Genomic DNA, 25,070 nt, shown 5'->3' with positions numbered 1-25,070 from the left:
AAGAACTTTATACCATCTGTGAAACATGGTGGTGGTAGTATCATGGTTTGGGCCTGTTTTGCTGCATCTGGGTCAGGATGGCTTGCCATCATTTGATGGAACAATGAATTCTGAATTATACCAGCGAATTCTAAAGGAAAATGTCAGGACATCTGTCCATGAACTGAATCTCAAGAGACGGTGGGTCATGCAGCAAGACAACGACCCTAAGCACACAAGTCGTTCTACCAAAGAATGGTTAAATAAGAATAAAGTTAATGTTTTGGAATGGCCAAGTCAACGTCCTGACCTTAATCCAACCAAAATGTTGTGGAAGGACCTGAAGCGAGCAGTTCATGTGAGGAAACCCACCAACATCCCAGAGTTGAAGCTGTTCTGTATGGAGGAATGGGCTAAAATTCCTCCAAGCCGGTGTGCAGGACTGATCAACAGTTACCGCAAACGTTTAGTTGCAGTTATTGCTGCACAAGGGGGTCACACCAGATACTGAAAGCAAAGGTTCACACATACTTTTGCCACTCACAGATATGTAATATTGGATCATTTTCCTCAATAAATAAATGGCCAAGTATAATATTTTTGTCTCATTTGTTTAACCGGGTTCTCTTTAGCTACTTTTAGGACTTGTGTGAAAATCTGATGATGTTTTAGGTCATATTTATGCAGAAATATAAACAATTCTAAAGGGTTCACAAACTTTCAAGCACCACTGTAGGGTGGGGGATATAGATGACTCTTGTCTTGTTTATTTTCATATGACAGCAAGGCCCAAAGTGTGCTATTCCCCTCATACCACAGTGATTTGCTTACAAATACAATTTTTAATTTATGAATGAATGATACATTGCATGTTTTATTTGTTTCTGTTTACATAGAATGTCATTCTCTCCAGCTGAGAATATTCTGAGACAAAAAAAATGTGGAATGTTGTGTGACTGAGAAACCAGAAAGCACAAACTCCTCTGTCCTGAAGACGCCTCCATCTTGGGAAACTTACTGACTGATACCTGGGTCCCCTTCCATAAATGCTAAATAAACATGTGTTAACATCTTCACCACATTAGAAGACTATAGTTTTTTTTTCCACCCATTTTCTCCCCATTGTGGTCACCTGCTAGTATCCATCCACCAGCCAGGTCTCTCTAACCATGTGAGCGAAGGCTAACACATGCTTCCTCGAAGACATGTAAAGCCATCAATCTCCTCTTTTCCAAATGCAGCTCATGCTGCGTCACAGGATAGTAAAACGCACCCGGAGGACAGTGCCATGTGCTCTCTTTCCCACATGCATGAGCTCACAGAAGACCCCAGTCGGCTGTGATTAATAGGGGACAGAGAGTATGCCCCTGGAATGGAATGCTCAATCAGCACAGATGGGTGTGATGGACAGGAGTCCAAATATCTGTATACAGGTTGAGGGGCATCACAGTGGCGCACCTCCAGGGTCCTGGATTCGATTCTCAGCTTGGGTTGCTGTCTGTATGAAGTTTTGCAATTTCTCCCCCGTCAGTGTAGAAACCCTACACTTCCTTCCTCTGGGTCCACTCGTTTCTCATCTCATCTCATCATCTCTAGCTGCTTTATCCTGTTCTACAGGGTCGCAAGCAAGCTGGAGCCTATCCCAGCTGACTACGGGCGAAAGGCAGGGTACACCCTGGACAAGTCACCAGGTCATCACAGGGCTGACACATAGACACAGACAACCATTCACACTCACACCTACGGTCAATTTAGAGTCACCAGTTAACCTAACCTGCATGTCTTTGGTCTGTGGGGGAAACCGGAGCACCCGGAGGAAACCCACGCAGACACGGGGAGAACATGCAAACTCCACACAGAAAGGCCCTTGCCGGCCACGGGGCTCGAACCCAGACCTTCTTGCTGTGAGGCGACAGCGCTAACCACTACACCACCATGCCGCCCCCACTGGTTTCTCCTTCAGCAAATTGGTTATGCTTAAATTGCCACTAGGTGTGAGATTTTTTTTCATTATTTTTTTTTAATTAAATATGAATTCTAGATGTATGGCATTGGAAAAATGCCTAGGCCTAGAAATACCAGAATTGTCAGCAAGCTCAGAGATGTGCGTTGGACTATTTTATTTATTTACTTACTGTGTGGACAGTTATTTTTGTTTGTACCTGCATGTGATTTCATAACAAATTTGGGATATTCTGTTTCCCAAAAGATAAGCAAGTTCTTTGAAAACAACCATGACCCTGACCAGGTCCTAAGAATGCTGTAAATACATCACATAGTGCCACAGTCATGCTAATGAACATTGTTTTATTTTGCCCTGCAAGCTTCTGACCACTTGTTTATGCCCACAAGGAAGTAAAAACAATTCGTACTTGTGTACCTTGTGTGTACTCCTGTGAGATCTTAGTCCTGACGGACATCTCTAGTCTCAACCAGATGCTCAGTGAACCTTACTGGCAAGCTTTCTTTGGATAATTTTTATACAGGACTAATGTACTGTGTGTGTGGTCTTAGCTACATACACACATTTGGGCCTCATTTCTTCCTGTTGTGTTTTCTCTACTCCCAGACTGCGAATTTTGCAAATCCTTCTTCCTCAACAAATGTGAGGTTCATGGACCACCCCTCTTCATCCCAGATACTTCTGTTCCCATGGGAGTCCCTGACCGAGCCAGACAAACTCTTCCTCCTAGACTAGAAATCCAGAAGTCCAGTATTCCTGATGCAGGCCTGGGAGTGTTTAATAAGGGGGAGACTGTTCCAGTAGGTGCACACTTCGGCCCCTGCCAGGGAGAGCTGGTAAACAGAGAGGAAGCCAAGAACAGTGGAGACTCCTCGGTTGTGAGTTTGTCATAAATTTATTATGAAGATTGTGTATTTTTAAGAAACAAAATATGATGACTAGATGAAAGTAGCTCCAAGTAATATCAATTTCTTCTTGTCACTGATATGTGGACGAGTGGTGTAAATCACAAGTTTGATCACAATGCGATCCTACATCGATTGTTTTAGCCAGTGTGGTGGAAATTCACCTGTTAATAATAGAAATACGAGTAACATCTGAATAATGCTCAAGCAAATGTATTTATTTATTGTATAATTTAATGAAAGTCCCATAAAATCACAAGCCCAGGTAGTCACTAACATAGGTCCTCCCATATCTACTTCTAGGCATGTTCAGCTTCCTGTCTTACACAAGATATTAGTCATAATCATAGCTTTCATCAACATTTTGTAATAGTCTGTTTTCCCAACTGCAGCTGAGAAAAACTGTCCCAAGTTTTCCTTGACTCTGCCGTATCCACGACAACCCGGTAGCAGCTTCTCACACGCGCGCAAAAACAAAGAACTTATTCATTCATACTTGCAGCTTGTTTCTTTTCTAAATGTCAAGGCTAAACAGAGAAGCATGACACTACAGGATTTGAACATATATTGTTAGCTATAATTAATGCTAAAGTTAATATAAAACTTCTTACCACACCAATGATCTGATGATTTTCGATGCCACACAATTTGCCACTATGAGAGTTGGTTTGATGCTGGGGTATGCAATTGGTATGACTTTTTACGCAATCGGTTTCATTTCCATGAATTCACAAGTGCAAACAAAAGTCAAAAAGTTCTAAGACAGATGTTATAAGTTCAAAAGGAATTCAAAAAAGGACTACAAAGAAGGAATTCTCCGATGAAAACATTGCTTTCAGAAGTGTTTAGACTTAAATGGAGGATATGTAGAGAAATGGCTTTGTTATTTTCATAAATAAAGATTTTTTTCATTTGTCTTTAGAATTTTTGACTTGCCCTCATATAATTTCAACATCGGTTTGGTGAGGGTTGATTTGGATATGTACAGTGGTACTTGAAAGTTTGTGAACCCTTTAGAATTTTCTATATTTCTGCATAATTATGACCTAAAACATCAGATTTTCACACACATCCTAAAAGTAGATAAAGAGAACCCAGTTAAACAAATGAGACAAAAATATTATATTTGGTCATTTATTTATTGAGGAAAATGATCCAATATTACATATCTGTGAGCGTGGGTTTCCTCCGGGTGCTCCGGTTTCCCCCACAGTCCAAAGACATGCAGGTTAGGTTAACTGGTGACTCTAAATTGACCGTAGGTGTGAATGTGAGTGTGAATGGTTCTCTGTCTGTTACCCTTTTTCCACCAAATCAGTTCCAGGGCTGGTTCGGGGCCAGTGCTGGTGCTGGTTCACAACTCGTTCAACTTGCGAGCCAGCTGAGAACCAGTTTGCTTTTCCATAGCTCGCGGTGCTAAGGGAAGCCACGTCATTACGTCGCTGTATACATCAGTTACGTCGTTGTATACGTCAGTTACGTCGCTACGTTTGCATAAACCTTGGTGTGAATATCGAAGCAAAAACAACACGGAAGAAGCAGCAACAACAATAATAATAATAATGGATGACTTCGCGTTTGTACAGCTGCTGCTTCTCGTCGCTTAAAAATGGCAATCTTCTGCGGTCTTGTTATTGTTGTTGGTCTTAACAACTCCGCCCCCCCCGCTGACGTAAGCGGTTCTTTCCTCTGGCCCAGCAGAGAGTTGGTGCTAGCCTGGAACCGTTTTTTCTGGCCCCAGAGCCAGTTCTTTGTCAGTGGAAACAGAAAACCCGGTTCCAAACTAAGCACTGGCCCCGAACCAGCCCTGGAACTGCTTTGATGGAAAAGGGGCATGTGTCAGCCCTGTGATGATCTGGCGACTTGTCCAGGGTGTACCCTGCCTTTCGCCCATAGTCAGCTGGGATAGGCTCCAGCTTGCCTGCGAACCTGTAGAACAGGATAAAGCAGCTAGAGATAATGAGATGAGACATATCTGTGAGTAGGAAAAGTGTGTGAACCTCTAGGATTAGCAGTTCATTTGAAGGTGAAATTAGAGTCAGGCGTTTACAATCAATGGGATGACAATCAGGTGTGAGTGGGCACCCTGTTTTATTTAAAGAACAGGGATCTATCAAAGTCTGATCTTCACAACACATGTTTGTGGAAGTGTATCATGGCACGAACAAAGGAGATTTCTGAGGACCTCAGAAAAAGCGCTGTTGATGCTCATCAGGCTGGAAAAGTTTACAAAACCATCTCCTAAAGAGTTTGGACTCCACCAATCCACAGTCAGACAGATTATGTACAAATTGAGGAAATTCAAGACCATTGTTACCCTCCCCAGGAGTGGTCGGCCAACAAAGATCACTCCAAAGAGCAAGGCGTGTAATAGTTGGCGAGGTCACAAAGGACCCCAGGGTAACTTCTAAGCAACCGAAGGCCTCTCTCACATTAGCCAATGTTAATGTTCATGAGTCTACTATCAGGAGAACACTTGAACAACAATGGTGTGCATGGCAGGGTTGCAAGGAGAAAGCCACTGCTGTCCAAAAAGAACATTGCTGCTTGTCTGCAGCTTGCTAAAGATCACGTGGACAAGCCAAAAGGCTATTAGCAAAATGTTTTGTGGATGGATTAGACCAAAATAAAACTTTTTGGTTTAAATGAGAAGTGTTATGTTTGGAGAAAGGAACACACTGCATTCCAGCATAAGAACCTTATCCCATCTATGAAACATGGTGGTGGTAGTATCATGGTTTGGGCCTGTTTTGCTGCATCTGGGCCAGGATGGCTTGCCATCATTGATGGAACAATGAATTTTGAATTATACCAGCGAATTCTAAAGGAAAATGTCAGGACATCTGTCCATGAACTGAATCTCAAGAGAAGGTGGGTCATGCAGCAAGACAATGACCCTAAGCACACAAGTCGTTCTACCAAAGAATGGTTAAAGTAGAATAAAGTTCATGTTTTGGAATGGCCAAGTCAATGTCCTGACTTTAATCCAATCGAAATGTTGTGGGAAGAACCTGAAGTGAGCAGTTCATGTGGGGAAACCCACCAACATCCCAGAGTTGAAGCTGTTCTGTATGGAGGAATGGGCTAAAATTCCTCCAAGCTGGTGTGCAGGACTGATCAGCAGTTACCGGAAACATTTAGTTGCAGTTATTGCTGCACAGGGGGGTCACGCCAGATACTGAAAGCAAAGGTTCACATACTTTTGCCACTCACAGATTTGTAATATTGGATCATTTTCCTCAATAAATAAATAATCAAGTATAATATTTTTCTCTCATTTGTTTAACTGGGTTTTCTTTATCTACTTTTAGGACTTGTGTGAAAATCTGATGATGTTTTAGGTCATATTTATGCAGAAATATAGAAAATTCTAAAGGGTTCACAAACTTTCAAGCACCACTGTATGGTATATACCTGGTATGCTATGAGACAAAGTGTGCTGTGTAATTTTGAGCAACCCCATGCGTTTTTAGACAGGCTCATGAAGTAATATATATTTTTAAATACAACAATTACTCTGCCTTTTAATTAAAAAGGGTTGTAATCACTTCATCTCATCTCATTATCTCTAGCCACTTTATCCTGTTCTACAGAGTCGCAGGCAAGCTGGAGCCTATCCCAGCTGACTATGGGCGAGGGGCGGGGTACACCCTGGACATGTCGCCAGGTCATCACAGGGCTGACACATAGACACAGACAACCATTCACACTCACATTCACACCTACGGTCAATTTAGAGTCACCAGTTAACCTAACCTGCATGTCTTTGGACTGTGGGGGAAACCGGAGCACCCGGAGGAAACCCACACGGACACGTGGAGAAGATGCAAACTCCACACAGAAAGGCTCTTGCCGGCCACGGGGCTCGAACCCGAACCTTCTTGCTGTGAGGCAACAGCGCTAACCACTACACCACCCGTTGTAATCACTTATTTAGAAAATTTACATTTTTTAAAACTAAATGGCCTTTAATCCATTTCTCAGTTTTATTTTGAAAATAATTTTAGGTCCAGGGAGGAGGATTATTGTTGTCGTGACCAGAAAAGGCAGTCACCCTAGATGTTGCCAGTTCCACTGAGCCTTGCCAGAGTGCAAAGGCTCATGGGACTGTTAATATTTAAGCTTAGAGCGTATTAGGGGCTAAATAGCAATGGGCCACCTTGACCAAGACTCCTGCAGTAATTGATCACCTCTGGCCAGTATTTCTGATGGACATGCATCTTGGAGTAAAATAAAACATCTCCTTGAACCATGTTATGTATAGACCACAGGATATCACGAGAAGTCAACCAGTCCCTATCCCAGTCCACCGTCCCTCCCTGCCTGAAGTCCTCTCGATAGTTCCACTGCCAAAAGCAGACCATCAGCAGCAGCCTGAATGAACACTGTCCAGTGGTACTTACTGTTGTCATCATGAAGTGCTTTGAGAAACTGGTCCGGACTCATCATCACAAGCTTCCCATCCATGTTAGACAGACACCAGTATGCTTGCAGAGCTAACAGGTCCCACAACATTCCACACTGCCCTTACTCACCTTGAGCAACAGGAGAGCTATGTTGGGCTGCTCTTTGTTAACTTTACCTCAGTATTCAACACCATTCTCCCTCACAGACTGGTGTCCAAGCTGACAGACCTGGGACTGTCTCAATCCATCTGCCTTTGGATAAAGGACTTCCTGTCTGATTGCTCCCAAAGGGTGAGAGTAGACCCCCCCACATCTCAGCCTTAGCACTGGCTTCCCACAGGGCTGTATGCTGAGCCCCCTACTCTTCACCCTCTTCACTTACGACTGCATCCCGCTCACTCCAGTAATGACATTGTCAAATTTGCGGATGATACTACCATAGTGGGGCTCATCTCTGGGGGAAAGGAGTCTGCTTATCAGGATGAGGTGGACCAGCTGTCTGGGTGGTGCAGAGACAACAACCTGGTCCTCAACACTACCAAAGCCAAGAAGCTGCTCATAGACTTCAGGAAAAAGAAAACGGACATTCAGCCTATTCTCATCAGTGGGGAATGTGTAGAGAGGATCTTGGACTTCTGGTTCCTGGGGGTGCACATGGAGGAGGACCTGACCTGGAGCATCAACACCACACAAGTGATAAATAAGGCACAGCAGAAACTTCCTGAGGATCCTCAGGAAGAACCACCTCACTCAAAAACTGCTTGTGTCCTTCTACCATTGCTCCACAGAGAGCATACTTATATACTGCATCAGTGTGTGGTTTGCTAGCTGCATAGCAGCAGAGAGGAAAGTGCTCCAGAAGGTCATCACCATCGCCCAGATAATCATCGGATGCCCTGTCCCCTGCCTGGAAGAGCTTTACAGTTCCTGCTGCCTCAAAAGAACCCAGGGTATATTAAAAGATCCGTCCCACCCCAGATATTCTCTCTTTGAACTGATGCCCTTGGGCATGCAGTTCAGGTCAATTAAGAAATGGACAAATAGACCCCTTGCACATGACGTCACGCATCCCATGATAATTTCACCTGGGGGTCAGCCAGGCACCGTCTTTTGTGTAAGTAAGGCTTAACCTGTCTTCAAAATGGTTAATTTTTGTGCTGTTTTTAGGGCCTGAGCACTGAGGTGCACTGTAGGTGCAAAGCCCTATTGTTTTCGGCATGTTGTTTTTTCTTCTAATTATTTTTTTTCTCTGCAGGAAAACTTGTTTTTGAGGCACTTGCGATGCTTAAACTCATGAATTTTGGCACACTGATCAAACGTGCATAAGATCACAAAGTTACACCGAGCAAGGGACTGGGCGTGGCCCCAAAGCTCTATAGTGCCCCCAAGAACAAGCTATGGTTGAGATGAAGTTGCTCAGATCGGCAGGAGATTTGGTGTGATCGATACTCTTGTGGTAAAGGACAAATTTCACTTGGTTGTATATGACTCCGCCCAACAGGAAGTCAGCCATGCTGGATGGAATGAGGGATTTTGAAATGTTCCGGCACTGTTCTGAGGGGCTTATAATGGCCAAAAACTCATGGAATTTTGCACGTTTGTCCTGTGATACAATTTGAGGTGATTATTGAAAATTCGTGTAGGTGGGTTTCATTAACTCCATAGTGCCACCTAGTTAAAAAAGATAGAATTGACACTAGGGCTGAAACGATTATTCAAGTAACTCAAATAATTCGATTACAAAAAATGTTCGAGGCAAATTCTTTGCCTTGAGGCTTCGTTTAATTCATGTCACCAAAGTCCGTCTATTTTAAATGTCTCTGCTATCGTATTACTCCTGCTTTGTAGACGACTGCGCAGCTCCGGTATCATTGTTTCACACAGACTGTAATAATTGACGCGCATTTCAAAGATTTAAGGCAGCACGATTTAATTTGCTCTCTGGCAGTGGCGGAAAACGAAGATACTGGTGTGCGTAAAAGGCAGAAAATTTCTAAAGTGTGGGACCATTTTACGCTTCGTAAGGCGCACAACGTAGTGCAGTGTATACACTGTAAAACGGACCTGGCCTACCATAATAGTACTTCGTCACTGCTGCAGCACCTGAACCGAAAGTATCCTCACATGAACTGCACTTCTCCAAGCGGACTGGGAGCCTCTACAAGGTAACGTATTTTTACAATTGCTAACTGATATGAACACTCGCTTGTTAGAACATTAGTACAGTATTTGTAATTATTTGTAGCCTGTGTTATGAGTCGATAGTGATGAGGCATGATAAGTAACAAGAGAGCAAATGCCCCAAAATCTCACTCGTAATTCATCCCTCTTCATCTCTCCCTCCCCCGCGTGTACACACGCACACACGCACAGAGGTTACATCTCAAAACACGCCTTCCCCATACATAAACTAGTAATAATAAATGCTATAGATGGACAAATCTACATTCATTAGCATATAGATTTACTTTTGGGCGAGTTTATAGCATTTGTTGTACAAATCAATGTTTTGGGTTTTTTTTCCCCAGAGTACATCACAACAGCGCATGGACAGCTTTGTTCATTCAGGCCCCTCATGCACTGTGGAAGAAGCTGCAGTTTTTACCAACAGCATTTTAAATATGCTCATCACAGACATGCGCCCACTGTCCATGGTGGAGGACACAGGATTTAAGAATATGATCAAAGCTTTCAATCCCAAATACACCATTCCTTCAAGAACATATTTCACAAATATGATGGAGCAAAAGTACTCAGAAATAACATACATTAAAGAGTGTTCTTCAGGAGACAGACTGTGTTGCACTGACAACAGACATTTTGACGAGTGTGGTCACAGAGGCTTATCCGGGGGTCACATGTCATTTTTTGGGAGATGATTGGGAAATGAAGTCCCTCTCCCTTACTACAATGCCTCCAGAGGAGAGGCATACAGCCACAAACATTGCAGATTGGCTGGAGGAGGCTGCTACCAAATTTGACATTCCTTTTGAAAAGGTGAAGGCAGTTGTCCATGACAATGGGGCCAGTGTAGTGGCAGCTGCTAGAATTCTGAAAGAGAGACACAGATGGGCTTCTGTTAGATGTGCAAGGCACACACTGAATTTGGTTGTGCAGAATACACTGAAAAATAACAACCATCTCAAGTTGTGTGGCCTCTGCGAGATGCCTGGTGGAGCACTTTAAAAAGAGTGAACTGGCCTGCACAAAACTTAAAGAAAAGTAGCAGCAAATGGGAGTGCAACAGCACATGTTGGTACAGGATGTCAGTACTCGGTGGAACAGTACACTTCATATGCTATCCAGGCTCCTTGAACAGAGATGGCCAGTGGCTGCAGCTCTTTCCGATCCTGCAGTCAACCCACGGGGAAAGCATCACTATTTGGATCTGAAGCCAGAGCAGGGGATCTTGACTGAAGAACTGACTCAGATTCTTGAACCTTTCGAGGGGGCTACAGTGTTCCTGAGTGGGGGAACAATATGTGACCCTGTCTGCGCTTCCTCAGCTGGTACAGACCCTCAAGAAATCCACCCTGAGTTCAGCTTTTGAAACTGCACCAGTGAGGGCATTTCAAGTCAAGTCAAGTTTATTTGTATAGCACTTTTAACAATAAGCATTGTCGCAAAGCAGCTTTACAGAATTTGAACAATTTAAAACATGAGCTAATTTTGTCCCTAATCTATCCCCAATGAGCAAGCCTGTGGCGACGGTGGCAAAGAAAAACTCCCTCAGACGACATGAGGAAGAAACCTCGAGAGGAACCAGACTCAAGAAGGAACCCATCCTCATGTGGGCAACAACAGACAGCATGACTATAACATTAACAGTTTTAACATGAAGTCAGTTTCGTTGATGATGTAACTCTTCATTGATGGAAACTTGAGTGCAAAACTTCATGACAACTGCAGTCCTAAAGTTAGCAAGTCAACTGTAGTCCTCAGCCATAAAAGCATTACTGTAAGAGTCCAGAGCGTCCTCCAAGTGGAACTTTCAACTGTCCTCATGGGGCTGTCCTCCACAGGAGCGATGCGATAAAACTCCGACCAGACACAGGGCACCAGGATGGATCAAGCAGGTCCGGGGGGCAGAAGAGGTCAGCATCTCAATCTCAGGACCAACATGTAACTCAGAGGGACAGATGGGGGGGGGGGAGAGAAAACACAGGTTGTTAGGTATGCCCTAAAAATGACACAAGTATTAAGTCTGTGTGGTAGGCTCGCAGAGACGAGAGTCTTGACATCAGGCATAATACACAACAATGGCATGTTAATATGGTTAAAAAATATCATGACCTGTTCTGGCTGGATGCTTGATTGGGTGATGGAAGCACACTCCTCAGCAGTGATGGGATGCAGATGGGACCCTTAGGGCTGGCCAAGACAATTCAGTTACATTTCACCGGGTCTGGGACATGCGACAGAATGTCTGACGGCCAATTCCCTGCAGGCTACGATAGCCAGTTGAGGTCTCCACCAAAAGATTTCCTGTTGACTCCATGTAACTCAGAGGGACAGATTTGGGGGGGGGGGGAAGAGGGAAAGAAAACACGGGTTGTTAGGTATGCCCAACGTCACCTGAATAAGTAGGAACAGTACACATATTGCACTGAGTACAAGCAGGGACTCCGGCAACTAACTATGACAGCATAACTAAAAGGGGAGAGCCAGAAGGTAACACAGGCATGAGGGAGCCCCGGGACATAAAGCAGCCAGCCACTACACCATCAACAAACTCGAGTGAGCAAGCGAGTGGGGACTGACAGCATCCAAACATCCCAGTTTACCAAAACACTGTCTGAGGACCCTCCAGATCTACACCTTTACCTCATAAACACCATTAACAAAAGGCTTGACTAAACAGATATGTTTTCAGCCGAGACTTAAACTCTGAGACTGTGTCTGATTCCCGAACACGTTCTTGTCAGTGCTTGACTATGGGGACACACTGTATATGCACTCCAGTTTGTTTTTACTTAAAAAACTGGATGTGTTGTACCATTCAGCCCTGCGTTTCATCACTGGTGTATCAGCCAGGACTCATCACTGCACTCTTTATGAAACTGTACAATGGTCTTCTCTCTCTCTCCGAAGGAGAATCCATGCACTGACTTTTATTGCTAAAGCCCTAATGGGTAAACTACCCCTGTACATTTTTAATTTGCTTTCTTTTCATAATAGTGTTTACCAGACAAGGTCATCAGGAAAAATACTTTTACATGCTCCACAAACAAGATCAGAACTTGGTAAAACTGCCTTTTCTTCATATGCTCCAAAGCTTTGGAATGAACTTCAAGCTACTCTAAATCTTGAAATTCTTCTACCCATTAATTCTTTCAAAGACCTTTTAAAAGCAGTATTAACTGAGCATTGCAATTGTTTTTAATTTCATTATTTGTTTGCCGTGTGCTTTTTTAGTTTGTGTATACATAGGCTGTTAGCATTGATTTGTTTTTGTCTGTTTAGATGTGGTGTAGCTGTGGTTTGTCTTGTCTTATGTGTTTTATTGTAATGTAACTTTTTAGCCGCCTATCTTGGCCAGGACTCCCTGGAAGAACAGTTATTGTAACTCAATGGGACCATTTCCTGGTTAAAGAAAGGTTAAATAAAATAAAAAAAAACATTACTTGGAAGGCTGTTCCATAACTGTGGAGCTTTGTAAGAAAAGGCTCTGCCCCCTGATGTAGCCTTCACGATACGAGGTACCAGCAGATAGCCTGCACCTTTTGATCCATGTAGGTGTGGCGGGTCATAGAGGAACAGAAATTCACTCAGGTACTGTGGTGCGAGACCATTTAGTGCTTTAAAGGTCAATAGTAGTATTTTATAATCAGTATGAAATTTGATTGGGAGCCAATGCAGTGTGGATAAGACAGGCGTGATGTTCTCAGTTCATATTTTCTAGTTCTAGTAAGGACTCTTGCTGCTGCATTTTGAAGTAACTGGAGCTTGTTTATGCACTTATTGGAACATCCAGACAGTAAGTCATTACAATAATCCAACCTGGAGGTAACGAAAGCATGAACTAGTTTTTCCGCATCATGTAATGACATTACATTTCTTATCTTAGCAATATTTCTGAGATGAAAGAAAGCTATCCGGGTAATGTTATTAATGTGAGTATTGAATGAAAGACTGGGGTCAATAATCACTCCGAGGTCTTTTACTGCTGCATGTGAAGAAACAGAAAGGCCATCCAGAGTCACTGTGTAATCAGACAACTTACTTCTAGCTGTATGTGGTCCTAGTACAAGTACTTCAGTCTTGTCAGAGTTAAGCAGAAGGAAGTTAATAAGCATCCAGGGTCTAATGTCCTTAACACATTCCTCAGTTCTATAAAGCTGGTGTCTCTCATCAGGTTTTGCAGAAACATACAACTGTGTGTCATCAGCATAACAGTGGAAACTAATACAATGTTTACTAATAATATCACCCAGAGGTAACATATATAGAGAAAAAAGCAGTGGATCCAAGACAGAACCTTGTGGATCACCAAACTTTACCTCAGTATGTCTAGAAATATCACCATTTATATCAACATACTGATAACGATCAGTTAAATAAGAGCTGAGCCAGGAGAGGGCCATTCCCTTAACTCACACAACATTTCCTAGTCTATCCAGAAGAATGGAATGATCAATCAGACCCTCCAGGATTTCGCGATGTTGCGATTTGCAAATTCAACCAATCCCCGCGAATTCAGGGCGGTGTTGCAATTATATCCAATCACCGCAACTTTCCCGCAAATTTGATCAATCGTTGGCGTCGTCTTGAGGTGACGTCGACAAACTACCTTCCGCCTTACTTCCAGTGTTGCCAGTGTAGGTGTAATTAATGATTGTGTATGTAGATTGGTATTAAGTGGTCAATTTTTAATAATTAAATGAAATCAGTCTCATTACATGTGAAAGTTAATAGTTAAAATGAATCAATCCTATTGAATCGTTTAATTTGACTCATTTGAATTGAATCATACCATAGAATCAGTCTCATTGAATTGGTTGAAGTGAATCATTCAAATGAATCATCCAGTGAGTCATTCGGTGAATCACTCAGTGAATCATTTAGTGAATCATTTGAATCAATTGAAGAATCGTTTAAAATTTGATAATTCAAATTTATCACTTACCAAACTGCATCTAATTATTCATACACCTTAAGAGTTCTTTTGCGATGTGGGCGACTTCAAAGTATTGGAAACAACAGACAACACCACAACTTCAATAATACTGGAGTTTATTATAAAAGGATAAAAAAAGGAAATTAATAAAAAAAAGGAAAGTAAGAATTTAATAATTGAATGGCAGCAGAATGAAATCCTTATAACAGAGTAGGTCTCTGTGTGTGTGTGTGGAAGAGAGGGGGAGAGAGAGAGAGACCTTGGCCCTCGTGGCTAGCTCCACGTTTTTGTGGGGGATGAGCTAAGACCCCCCCCCCCCAGGAATGTGGTCGTACCAGGCAGAGCCAAGGTGATATTTATCTATAAGAACAAAGGAGGAGGAGGGGCTCTCCCTAAGCATACAAAGGCCCTCTTTGGAGGCAAAACATTCTGAAATCTTAATGAGGTCACAATATGAGTGAGTTAAATTAAATTAGAATGTTAGGAGAGAGAGAATCATGCAAAACTTATTGATTAACCAAATTAAAATCAATAGTACCAAATAATAGGGAATCAAAAATAATAAATCAGTGTACACACTTAGTCCTGACTATAACTTTACACTTAGTGAATTAATTACTGTCTAGACTAATATTATTTTGCCCAGTGCCAGCCTTAATTCAAAAGTCTCGCCTTTCTGTAGAAAGCGGAGAATCTCTGATGAATCAGATGTTCACAGGAGCCCAGAGAGGGTCTTTGGAGAAGCTTCGTAGTTCGTGAGAAGAAAGTTCTCTGTGCACAAGTATAAAGAAGTGGAAACTCGCCGTTCTTCTTTAAAACTCAGTAAACTGCTTTCACTTGCAGTGGCGCGCTTAAAAGAAAAATGGAGGAAAAAACGTTTTTTTTTAACTCGTTTGAGTTGAAGCTCGCGTGTTTCCGATATCTGCCGTGATCAGGAGCAGACACAGAGAGGAAATCGCGTTGGAGCGTGTTCGGACGGTCCGATGGTGAATCTCTTTATCTGGTCCGTCTCCTACGGAGTTCAGACACAAAAGAGGAAGATGGCTGGTCGCCAGCTCTTTTTGGAAAGAAGATGGGTCGTGCAGGAGGAGCTGTGAGTGAATGGTCCCGCCCAGCGTGACGTGATCACACGGAAGTTGTAGTTCTTAGATACAAGATGGCGGCATGATACCTACACCATATTGGGCGGTTTCAAGTGCATTTTGGTGGGTTTTGAACATATTTTGGGCTGGAAAATGTCAGCAGTACCTGGCAACACTGCTTACTTCCGTGTTTCCGTTCAAGAGAAGCAGCATGTGCAAGTCAGTGTTTATATAGGCTTAAATTCTGTTACTGAAAGTGTGTTATGTTTACAGTGAAGGACTGTGTGCACTTTACATTATTTTTTTACTTAATACAAGAAACTAATGGATGCCAACATGGTCTTTTATTTTCCATTGTTTAGGCAGCTTCAGCATCATACTGTGAGATTCTGTTCAAATTGTTTTTTTTCTTCGATGAAGCCTGAGCCATTTATTTTATTAGTTTATAATTATTGTTTAATTTAGCCTTCAGGAGAGACTGTCTGCACACAGTACTAGAATTAATAGTTTTTTTCTTACATGAAAGCTGAGGCATTTATATTATATTTTAAGGTAACTTCATCTTGTGCTGTGAGGTTCTATGCACTTTAACTTTTGAACCAACAGGTGCATTTGGATAAGTAAAGCCTATTTTTCTGCATTTTTGTAGTCCTGGTAATCTTTTATATTGGTAAAGTTGTTTATAGGACCATTTCTCAGTGTCTGTTTTTTTAATCAATAGTTTTTCAGTAATAACTTAATATTTAACATATCACTCAATTTTAATCACAAAAAGAGAAAATCGCAACAATTCCTTGCAACATTCACTTCCTCCTGCAACGTAATCCCAACAAAAACCTAAAAAACACCACAACTTTCATCGCAATTTTTTGGAAACCCCCCCGCAACATCAGACATTTTAGCCCGCAACAATCACAAAAAAGGACCGTGAAATCCTGGGGGGACTGATCAATGGTATCAAATGCTGCACTAAGGTCAAGCAACACAAGTAGCGAGACACAGCCCTGATCAGACGCCAACAGTAGGTCGTTTGCTACTTTAACCAAAGCTATTTCTGTGCTGTGATTAGGTCTAAATCCTGACTGATACATTTCATCGATGTTATTCATATGTAAATATGAGCATAACTGCTGTGCCACAGCTTTTTCAAGGATCTTGTAGTTATCTCCAAGTTATCTCTTGGAGTTATCTCCAACCTTTATAGGGGAGGTTTGATATTGGCCTATAATTGGACAGCTGACAGGGATCAAGGTCAAGTTTTTTAAAGCCTAGGTCACAACCGGATGTACGATTTTTTGGCTGTGCGATTTTTGGAGTTTCCCAAATTGCTGCATTTTTTTGTTTTGTTTTTTTTGTTTGTGGAGAAAGACACACGTTGGCTGTAAGTTTGTCTTGCAACCTGAAAAAGATGTAAGTGCCCATAGAGTTTGACATGACAAAGAACCTCTGCGGCCGGTCTGTGGCCAGTCTACGGCTTGAAAATCAGCACGTCACACACGCGCCCTCCGTGCGTTTCTTGCGTTTTTTGCACGTAGACCGGCTGTAGGAGCACGTACGGCCGGTTGTGACCTAGGCTTAATCAGGGGTTTGATAACTGCTAGTTTAAAGGATTTGGCTACATAGCCAATCGTAAGAGAAGAATTTATTATTTTTAGAAGTGGTTCAATTACTTCAGGTATTATCTGTTTGCCCCTCCTAGAACTGCCACCTTATTGTGGTGGAGGGGTTTGTGTGCTTGAATGATCCTAGGAGCTACGTTGTCGGGGGCATTATGCCCCTGTTAGGGTTTCCCAAGGCAGACAGGTCCTAGGTGACAGGCCAGACCAAGAGCAGTTCACCAAAACCCCTATGGAGAATCTATCGAGGACCATGATGTCTCCCGGTATGGCGCAGCCGGGGCCCCACCCTGGAGCCAGGCCCAGGGTTGGGGCTCGCATGCGATTGCTTGGTGGCCGGGCCTTTGCCCATGGGGCCCGGCCGGGCTCAGCCCAAAGAGGTGACGTGGGCCTGACCTCCTGTGGGTTCACCACCCACAGAGGTAGCAGTAGGGGACTGGTGCAGTGTGGATTGGGTGGCAGTCGAAGGCAGGGGCCTTGACGACCTGATCCCCGGACACAGCGGCTAGCTGTTGGGACATGGAATGTCACTTTGCTGGGGGGGAAAGAGCCTGAGCTTGTGCGGGAGGTTGAGAGGTACCGGCTAGAGATAGTCGGACTCACCTCCATGCACAGCTTGGACTCTGGAACCCAGCTCCTCGAGAGGGGCTGGACTCTCCACTTCTCTGGAGTCGCCCATGGTGAGCGGCGGCGGGCTGGTGTGGGCTTGCTTATAGCTCCCCAGCTCAGCCGCCATGTGTTGGAGTTTACCCCAGTGAATGAGAGGGTCGTCTCTCTGCACCTTCGGATTGGGGAGAGGGCTCTTGCTGTTGTTTGTGCCTACGGGCCGAATAGCAGTATAGAGTATCCGGCCTTCTTGGAGTCCCTGGGAGAGGTACTGAGGGGTGCTCAGACTGGGGACTCCATTGTGCTACTGGGGGACTTCAATGCTCACGTGGGTGACGACAGTGACACCTGGAGGGGCGTGGTTGGGAGGAACGGCCTCCCCGATCTGAACCCGAGTGGTGTTTTGTGATTGGACTTCTGTGCTAGTCACAGTTTGTCCATAACGAACACCATGTTCGAGCATAGGGGTGTCCATAAGTGCATGTGGCACCAGGACACCTTAGGTCGGGGGTCGATGATAGACTTTGTTGTCATTTCATCTGATCTCCGACCCTATGTCTTGGACACTTGGGTGAAGAGAGGGGCTGAGCTGTCAACTGATCACCACCTGGTGGTGAGTTGGATCCGCTGGCGGAGGAGGAAGCTGGACAGACCTGGCAGGCCCAAATGTATGGTGAGGGTCTGCTGGGAACGTCTGGCCGAGCACTCTGTTGGGGAGGTCTTTAACTCCCACCTCCGGGAGGGCTTTTCCCAGCTCCCGAGGGAGGCGGGGGACATTGAGTCTAAGTGGACCATGTTCTCTACCTCCATTGTGGACGCAGCTGTTTGGAGCTGTGGCCGCAAGGTCTCCGGTGCCTGTCGTGGCGGCAATCCCCGAACCCGGTGGTGGACACCAGAAGTAAGGGATGCCGTCAAGCTGAAGAAGGAGTCCTATCGGGTCATGTTGACCTCCGGGACTCCTGAGGCAGCTGACGGGTATCGGCAGGCCAGGCGTGCTGCAGCTCGGGCAGTTGCGGAGGCAAAAACTCGGAACTGGGAGGAGTTTGGGGAGGCCATGGAGAAGGACTATTGGTCGGCCTCGAAGAAATTCTGGCAAACCGTCCGGCGCCTCAGGAGGGGGAAGCAGTACTCTGCCAACACTGTTTACAGTGCGGGTGGGGAGCTGTTGACCTCGACTGGGGACATTGTCAGGCGGTGGAAGGAATACTTTGAGGATCTTCTCAATCCCACTGTCATGTCTTCCACTGAGGAGACTGAGGCTGATGACTCAGAGGTGGACTCGTCCATTACCCAAGCCGAAGTCACTGAGGTGGTTTGCAAGCTCCTCGGTGGCAAGGCACCGGGGGTGGATGAGATCCACCCTGAGTATCTCAAGTCTCTGGATGTTGTGGGGCTGTCTTGGTTGACACGCCTCTGCAACATCACGTGGCAGTCGGGGACAGTGCCTCTGGAGTGGCAGACTGGGGTGGTGGTCCCTCTTTTTAAGAAAGGGGACCGGAGAGTGTGCTCCAATTATAGGGGAATCACACTTTTCAGCCTCCCAGGGAAGGTTTACTCCAGGGTACTGGAGAGGAGAATTCGACCAATAGTCGAACCTAGGATCCAGGAGGAACAATGCGGTTTTCGTCCTGGTCGCAGAACACTGGACCAGCTCTATACCCTTCATAGGGTGCTCGAGGGTTCATGGGAGTTTGCCCAACCAGTCCACATGTGCTTTGTGGATCTGGAGAAGGCATTCGACCGTGTCCCCCGTGGTATTCTGTGGGGGGTGCTTCAGGAGTATGGGGTTCGGGGCTCTTTGCTAAGGGCTATCCGGTCCCTGTACGAAAGGAGCGAGAGTCTGGTTTGCATTGCCGGCAGTAAGTCAGACCTGTTCCCAGTGCATGTTGGACTCCGGCAGGGCTGCCCTTTGTCACTGGTTCTGTTCATAATTTTTATGGACAGAATTTCTAGGCGCAGCCAGGGGCCGGAAGGAATCCTGTTTGAGAACCACAGGATTTCATCTCTGCTTTTTGCGGATGATGTTGTCCTGTTGGCTTCTTCAAACCAGGACCTTCAGCATGCACTGGGGCGGTTTGCAGTCGAGTGTGAAGCGGCTGGGATGAGAATCAGCACCTCCAAGTCCGAGGCCATGGTTCTCAACCGGAAAAGGGTGGCTTGCCCTCTCCAGGTTGGTGGAGAAGTCCTGCCTCAAGTGGAGGAGTTTAAGTATCTCGGGATCTTGTTCACGAGTGAGGGAAGGATGGAGCGTGAGATCGACAGGCGGATTGGTGCAGCCTCCGCAGTGATGCGGTCGCTTTACCGGTCCATCGTGGTGAAGAAGGAGCTGAGCCGAAAGGCGAAGCTCTCAATTTACCGGTCGATCTACGTCCCGACTCTCACCTATGGTCATGAGCTTTGGGTAATGACCGAAAGGACAAGATCACGGATACAAGCGGCCGAAATGAGGTTCCTTCGCAGGGTGGCTGGGCGCTCCCTTAGAGATAGGGTGTGAAGCACAGTCACTTGGGAGGAGCTCGGAGTAGAGCCGCTGCTCCTCCACATCAAGAGGAATCAGCTGAGGTGGCTTGGGCATCTTTTTCGGATGCCTCCTGGATGCCTCCCTGTGGAGGTGTTCCAGGCATGTCCCCCCGGGAGGAGGCCCCAGGGAAGACCCAGGACATGCTGGAGGGACTATTTCTCTCGGCTGGCCTGGGAACGCCTCGGTGTTCTTACCGAGGAGCTGGCCGAGGTGTCTGGGGAAAGGGAAGTTTGGGCTTCAATGCTGCCTCCGTGACCCGGACCCAGATAAAGCGGAAGAAGACGAGACTAGATTATCTGTTTGAATAGACGTGTAGGTAAGGGATCTAGTATGCAAGTTGAGACTTTTGATGCCGAGATTAATGAAAGTAATTCAGTTTCTTTAAGGGGAGTAAAACATTCTAACTGACGATCTGATAGAGTTATATAGTTAACTACAATGTCACTTTCATTGTCTGACCTTAAATTAGTAGTTTGAATTTTTTGTTGGATATTCTCAATTTTGTCATTAAAAAAATTCATGAAATCATTACTATTATATACTGCAGGTGTGCATGTGTCTATAGTGGACTTATTCCTGGTTAATTTTGCTACAGTATTAAATAGGAATCTAGAATTATTTTTATCTTCTATTAGGGAGGAGAGATATGTTGATCTCACAGCACTAAGAGCTTTTCTATACTTCAGGAAGCTCTCCTTCCATGCTAATTTGAACATGACCAGTTTTGTTTGACGCCATTTACGTTCCAATTTTCGAGTGGTCCATTTTAATGTGCGAGTGTCATCATTATACCAGGGTGCTAATTTTTTGTCTCTGACCATTTTCCTTTTTAGAGGAGCTACATTATCTAAGGTATGGCGGAATGTTGACTCTAAGCATTCAGTTGCCTGATCAAGTTCTGCAGGGGTTGACAGTGACCCAGTCAAAGTTGATAACTCTGGGAGATCATTTATAAAGCTCTGTGCAGTAGTTGACGTGAATGTACGTTTAATACAGTAGCATGGTGAGGTGCATATATTATTACTCAGACATAATTTGAATGAGATGAGATAATGATCTGAGAACTTCAGACTGTGGAAGTATGACTATATTGTCTACATTTAACCTGAATGTTAGTATTAGATCAAGGGTGTGACCACCATTATGGGTCGGTCCTATGACATTCTGATTAATCCCTACTGAATCTAAAATGGACACAAATGCTGTTTTCAGAGGTCTTCTGGGTTATCGAAGTGAATATTAAAATCTCCGACAACTAAAGCTTTGTCTAAGGAAATAACCAGATCTGAGATAAAATCTGCAAATTCAGAAAGAAACTCAGAATATGGCCCCGGGGGCCTGTAAATAATAAGCAATGGAATTAACTGGGTAGACTTATTTTTCAAGGCTACATACATTTATACGAGTATGAAGAACTTCAAATGTATTCAATTTATAACCAGGTTTTTGTGTTACACCTAGATAATCTTTATATATAACCGCAACGCCTCCTCCTCTGCCAGTTTGATGAGGCTGGTGTATATAACTGTATCCAGGAGGACTCGCTTCATTTAATGCTATATATTCATTTGGCTTAATCCATGTTTCAGTTAAACAAAGTACATTAAACTCCTGATCAGTAATGAGTTCATTAACCATTAGCGCTTTAGATGTAAGAGATCTAATATTTAATAGCCCTGCCTTTAGATCAAAGGTGCTAGCAGCAGGTGTACAGTCAGTATGATCTAATTTTATATTGATTAGGTTACTGGAGCAAACTCTCTGAAAATTTCTACCTTTTTCTTGAGCTCGGGGAACAGACACAGTCTTGATGTAGTGGACCCTGAGTGATGACTCTGTGCAGCTAGCAGACAGTCGGTTTAGCCTGTTCGTCTGCTCCCTGGCCTTGGCTCTGGATTGTCAGAAATTAACTAGGCCTGTTCTGAGACTATGACCTATGCTGCAGGAAATGAGAGCAGCACCTTCCTGAGTGGGATGGATACCATCCCGCCCTAACAAGCCAGCAGTGCCCTCAAAATTAGCCCAATTATCTATTAAAGCCCACACTGTTTTCAGAGCACCACCTGGACAGCCAGCAGTTCAGCGACCATAACCTGCTGTAAGCTACATCACCATGCCGCATTGGGATGGGGCCAGAGCATACTACAGCATTGGACATCGCCTTCGCTAATTTAAACACCTCTACAAAGTTACTCTTAGTAACCTCAGACTGACGAAGGCATATATCATTAGCTCCAGCATGGATAACTATCTTTGAGAACCTGTACTTGCCTAGGACCCTAAGATTACCTGCTATGTCTGATGCCCTGGCTCTCGGTATACACCTGACTAAAGCTGCTGGTGCACCTAAAGGCTGAGCTCATTTCACGTGCCATATGATAGAGTCCCCTATAACCAGAGCTATTTCAGGTTTCTCAGCGGGTGCATCACTAAGGAGAGCAAACCTGTTCGACATGTGACGCTGAGAGTAGTGGTGCTCCCGTGGGTGAGCCTCAGCGGTAGCTTTGGCTCTATGCTTATGCCACCAAGTCGTCACCCATTCGCCCCACTGTAAGGGCTCTAATGCCGGAGTTGGGGGATTACTAACTCCACCTAGGGCATCCAGACTTTCCCCTACAGAAACTACACTGTTCTCACGCGCACTAACCTTCTCTAAAGCCTGGACACGCGCTTCTAGCACTGGAATCTTCTCCGTCAGAGAGCGAACTAATAATTTCAGGGTCTTGCAGCTGAACAGATCACTGACAGGTGGGAAGACCTGTTTGTATTTAAACCTGAGGACCCTAACACTGCCCTCCTTGCTGCTGCCTTGGACTCCCGGTTCAGAAAACTTAAGTTCTTGCCTTCTGAAGAATCATTTAAGGTCCAAAGCACAATTCAAACAATGGCACTAACTGTCAAAGGCAAGAAAGACAGTCTAATGAGCAGGGAAATGAATCCACCACCAACATAGAAGACGACCACCCAGCTACTCAAGCCCAGGGATCATCTCTCAGTGTTCTCGGATCATCATCAGACTCCAATAGCAGTGATGAAGAGGATGATGAGAAGCAAAATCAAGCGGTGCAGAGGGAGGTCTTACAATATTTTGGTGAACATCCTCTCTCCAAAAAAGAGGATCCACTGCCATGGTGGAGAGCAAATGCAGCAAGATATCCAACCCTGGCTAAGCTTGCAAAGTCTTTTCTGAGTATTCCAGCCATCTCAACGCCCTCAGAGCGTTTGTTCTCTGCTGCTGGGAACATTGCCTCAGAGCGTAGGGCAAGCCTTACTTCTGGCCATGTCATTATACTGACCTTTTTGCATTGTAACCACCATTTGCTCTTTTAAAGGCTTGCACATGCATTGCACACACATGCACTAAGACAAATTTCTCTCTCTCTCTCATAATGCATTGCTCTAAGACAAGCACTCACTATCTTGCACAAAGACAAACATTCTACTCTACCTACCTACCTCATCTCGATACAATTGGAAAATGAACTGTACTGTTTAAGTTGGATTATTAGTAATACTTGAATTATTATTTTTTTTGCTATTTTGTACCTTTTATACTTTTTATTTATTCTTTATTCTCAGATGGGCTATTGCAGGGGGTACACCCCTTTTTCCATTTTTATTAAGATAAAACTAAGGATAAATAGGTTGTATTTCATAGGTTTTTTTCCATGTACATCATAAATGTTTCACAGAAAGGTTGATTAAATGGGCTTCTTTCTGGAGCCAATAAGCCAAAGGTTTTAAGCTTTGATCTAATAAAAGTGTTGAGTTTGAATAAAAACTTTTTTTGGGGAGGAATAACAGCCAATTGCTTGCTCATTTTAAGAGGCCTTTCATGTTGCATAACACACTACTGATATAGTTATTTAAAAAAACTAAAGTGTAATTTATCCGATTACTCGATTAATCGATGAAAAAATCGACAGAATACTCGATTCCAAAAATATTCGATAGCTGCAGCCCTAATTGACACCTTGTACATATTCAAAAACTCATGAAATCTGGGACACACATCTGTCATGGGCACCCCTACTCCGCCGTAGGGGCTTGACCCCAGGTGTGTTTGGGCGACTCCATAGCGCCCACATATGTCATTGAGACTCCTGCCTGGTATACAGTTTCACCTATCCATGTCAAATTTGGTAGATAGATGAAATAAATAGATGAACAAAATTGCCTATACATTGCATCAGCCATATTCAACAGTAAGGGAGATTTTTGGTTTTGTGCCTTTTGACACGTGATACACTTTAACAAGCTCCTCCTCATTGGTTTGGTGGATCCATGCCATATTTGGCATACGTCATTTCAAGATGTTGATGTTAAATTATGAAGGGATTTGTGATATGTTGCAAAATGTTGAAATGGCGAACCAATAAATGTATACGTTACGCCATGCAAGCAGGAAGTGAGTCCTAAATTCACCATGCATTGCCTGATGCAGCTCAAACTTCAGAGGCTATCATTGTTCTGGAGATATCCACATGCCCAAAGACATCCTCTGGTATTGCGCCACCATTTGGACATGGACAACAATGACTCCATTGCCAAAACACCTGTTACATTTTGATGTACTCTTCCTAGGCAGTTTGTTGGATTCATGCCATGTTTTTGGTATACGTCATGTCAAGATGTTGCTGATTAAGTTGCGAAGGGATTTGCAATACCTGGCAAGATGTTGAAATGGCGAGCCAATAAATTTGTTATGCCACACAAACAGGAAGCATGTCAAAAATTCACCATGCATTGCCTGATATGGCTAAAAATTCACAGGTTACAGGATACGATGGTTCTGATCTCCACGTGCCCAATTTGACCCTGTGGTATAGCGGCACCATTTGGACATGGACAATAATGATTCCATTGCCTAAAAAC

General features: G+C 44.1%; 1 protein-coding gene and 1 pseudogene across 1 annotated transcript in view; both read left to right on the top strand.

Moving 5' to 3' along the window:
- The window catches only part of LOC132867727 (histone H2AX-like), a 323,797-nt pseudogene that overhangs the window by 198,112 nt on the left and 100,615 nt on the right, over nucleotides 1-25,070 (top strand).
- LOC132867669 (zinc finger protein 271-like) overlaps nucleotides 1-25,070 on the top strand; it is a 146,099-nt gene that overhangs the window by 80,106 nt on the left and 40,923 nt on the right. Inside the window, exon 5 of the mRNA XM_060900641.1 lies at nucleotides 2,549-2,820. Coding sequence (XP_060756624.1) covers nucleotides 2,549-2,820 — 272 coding nt within the window. The remainder of the gene's footprint in view (nucleotides 1-2,548; nucleotides 2,821-25,070) is intronic.

Source organism: Neoarius graeffei, chromosome 19 (genome assembly GCF_027579695.1).
Source record: "Neoarius graeffei isolate fNeoGra1 chromosome 19, fNeoGra1.pri, whole genome shotgun sequence".
In the NCBI taxonomy this organism is placed as follows: Eukaryota; Metazoa; Chordata; class Actinopteri; order Siluriformes; family Ariidae; genus Neoarius; species Neoarius graeffei.
The sequence above is the reverse complement of the archived record's forward strand: the minus strand, read 5'-3'. Positions and strand labels throughout refer to the sequence as shown.